Here is a 2,324-nt window from a genome sequence, read left to right as displayed (position 1 = left end):
CCCGTGCGAGGTGCGTGGCAGGGACCCGCAGACAGGAGACTGCCGTCTCTCCGTCTCCCTGCCCACCACGAGGACAGCCTTGTGGTTGTCTCTCATGCCTTCCTCTCTCAAACCTCCGCTTTGCTCCCGAGTGCCCGCAGCTGTCCTCTGAGGGCCTCGTGCAGGTAAGCACTGAGATAGCGTGAAGGCACTTCTCTGGACACAGCGACAGCCCGGGGCCTAGCTGCACTCCTCTGTGCACAGCGCACCGGCTTCCTCCAGGGAGCTGACCACGGCGGCCGGCACACTCTGCACCGTCTCCTTCCGCCAGGCTTCCAGGATCTTGGCTATTTCCGTTGGATTGCTGGGACTCAAGTCACAGAGGGCATAGACAGCAGCTAACTGCACACCCCAGGGTATATCTGCAAAGAATTGTCGGTAAGTGATTGCACAATGGAACAGCGGTTACTCAAAGTACCAATGTCTTATCTGTTGAAGGAGCATTCAACTACCAAACACTTTCTGCCAGCAATCACACACATACACACACACAATTCATTCAAGACCCACCTACAACGGGAAATAAAAGGAGCACGGGCTCCCTCCAGTGTCCTCGTGCTAGCTCCTAACGCCCCGCCTCTCAGAACCAACAGTAAACCCCGAGGACCTGAGTTTCGTTATCGTGCAATGGGGATACCTAAGTGCTCTGTGGAAGAGCCTCCAAGTGAAGGGATCGGGAGACGGGAGCGGAGCCGTCCTCGCACACTGCTCTCAGCGTGCGTTTGCTGGGCTGTGATCCGCCCCCGACCTGTCCTGACTGTGTGTTCTTGGCTCCTCTCACAGGTGTGTGTAGCGTTGCTGGAAGAACCGGCGCTGGCTGTGGCAGCACTTGGGAGAAGAAAGGCAGCCCGGTGCTCACAACCACCTTTCCTGTCCCTTCCACTTGCCACCGAGATGGCTCCGGCTCGCGGCGACCCCACGGGTGGGAGCAGGACCGTGCTGCACAGGGTAACGTGGCCGACCGTGGGACCGGTGGCAGGCCCTTCCTCTGAGGCCCCTCCCCCTCTGGGAGAAGCTGAACCCCCACCTTCCGTCGGCAGCCTCCCTGCTCCGCCCGTGGCCCCGAGCTCCTGACCCAGGTTTCCCCCACCACCCGGCAGGGGCATGCTCCCACAAAACCTTTCCTCAACCAAGAGGGCCCAGAGCAGAGAAGCAGTGACCACACTTGATAAGGGAAGTACCTTGCAGCCTTCTCCGACCCCCAGCACCCCACCAGACCACAGCCAGGAACAGTCTGTCACGAGACTGTGGGAGTGGGCCTGCTCTGACTGCCGTTTGGGAGTGGGAGAGTAGGCCCCACCCCGTACTCTAAGGCTCATCTGGTCCTTGGCCGCAGAGACGGTCCGAGGCTCTGAGCTGGGATGGGAAACTGCTGTCTGGAGTAAGCCCAGGCCGGCCTGTGAGATGGCGATGTGTGCCAAGGAGAGTGTGTACCACCGGGACTGCTTTGCATGTCAGCCTTGTAATCAGACATTCTCTGAGCACAATTTTTCCTGAAGAGTGACATGATCCTTTGTCAGACAGACGATGAGGAAGGTTTAATGAGAGAAGGCGATGCACCCCAGCGTCACTGATCTGCCAACATCACCCCAGGAAGAACACAGAGCCCCACGTTCGTTTCTTTTTTGCTCCACATGTACGTAAGAATTGACACAGGAACCTACTGAACAGCATGATGTCGGAAAACAGGATGGCAAGATGGAATAAAAGGCGAGCTGCATCTGTAGGTAGTGAAATTGCCCCTGTTCAGAGCTGAATGTTTATCATGAAAGAAAAATGTAATGCACAAATTGCTGGATTTTTTTTTTTTTTTTTTTTTGCTTTCTATTTGTTTTTGTGTCACTTGGCATGAGAAGTTTATTTGGGATTATTGTATATAATGTATTGTGGTATTTGAAGTACAAATGTAATACAGTTTTACTGTGTTACAATTTGTGTTCTGTTTTGCTTCTTTATATTGTTACATTTAGTACAGTGTTTAAACTTACTGTATATTTATGCTTTCTGTATCTACCAGCTATTTTAAATGAGCTGCAACTTTCTAGCAAAGAATTGAAAAGCAAATCTAATGATACCCATATAGCTAAAGCAAGTCTATTAGCATTAAAAACACTAAAAAAAATACAGACAGACAAGACAGCATTTTAGCACTACTTAGTTACACTGCGACAAAGCCTAGCAGTGTTCTCATCATAACTCCTTATCTTCAGGGGGTTAAAGATCTGCTTTAAAAAAATGCATAAAAATTTCATCTCAATAAGACCAAGATGGCGGACTAGGCAGAA

General features: G+C 51.6%; 1 protein-coding gene across 1 annotated transcript in view; it reads right to left on the bottom strand.

Moving 5' to 3' along the window:
• Window positions 1-219: 219 nt before the first annotated feature.
• The window catches only part of ICE1 (interactor of little elongation complex ELL subunit 1), a 97,622-nt gene continuing 95,517 nt past the window's right edge, over window positions 220-2,324 (bottom strand). Inside the window, 1 exon segment of the mRNA XM_007953261.2 lies at window positions 220-401. Within this exon segment, the coding sequence (XP_007951452.1) occupies window positions 220-401 (182 nt within the window).

This window comes from Orycteropus afer, unplaced genomic scaffold (genome assembly GCF_000298275.1).
Source record: "Orycteropus afer afer isolate SDZICR_OR568_19922 unplaced genomic scaffold, OryAfe1.0 scaffold00381, whole genome shotgun sequence".
Classification (NCBI taxonomy): domain Eukaryota; kingdom Metazoa; phylum Chordata; class Mammalia; order Tubulidentata; family Orycteropodidae; genus Orycteropus; species Orycteropus afer.
This window is presented reverse-complemented; position numbering and strand designations above follow the sequence as displayed.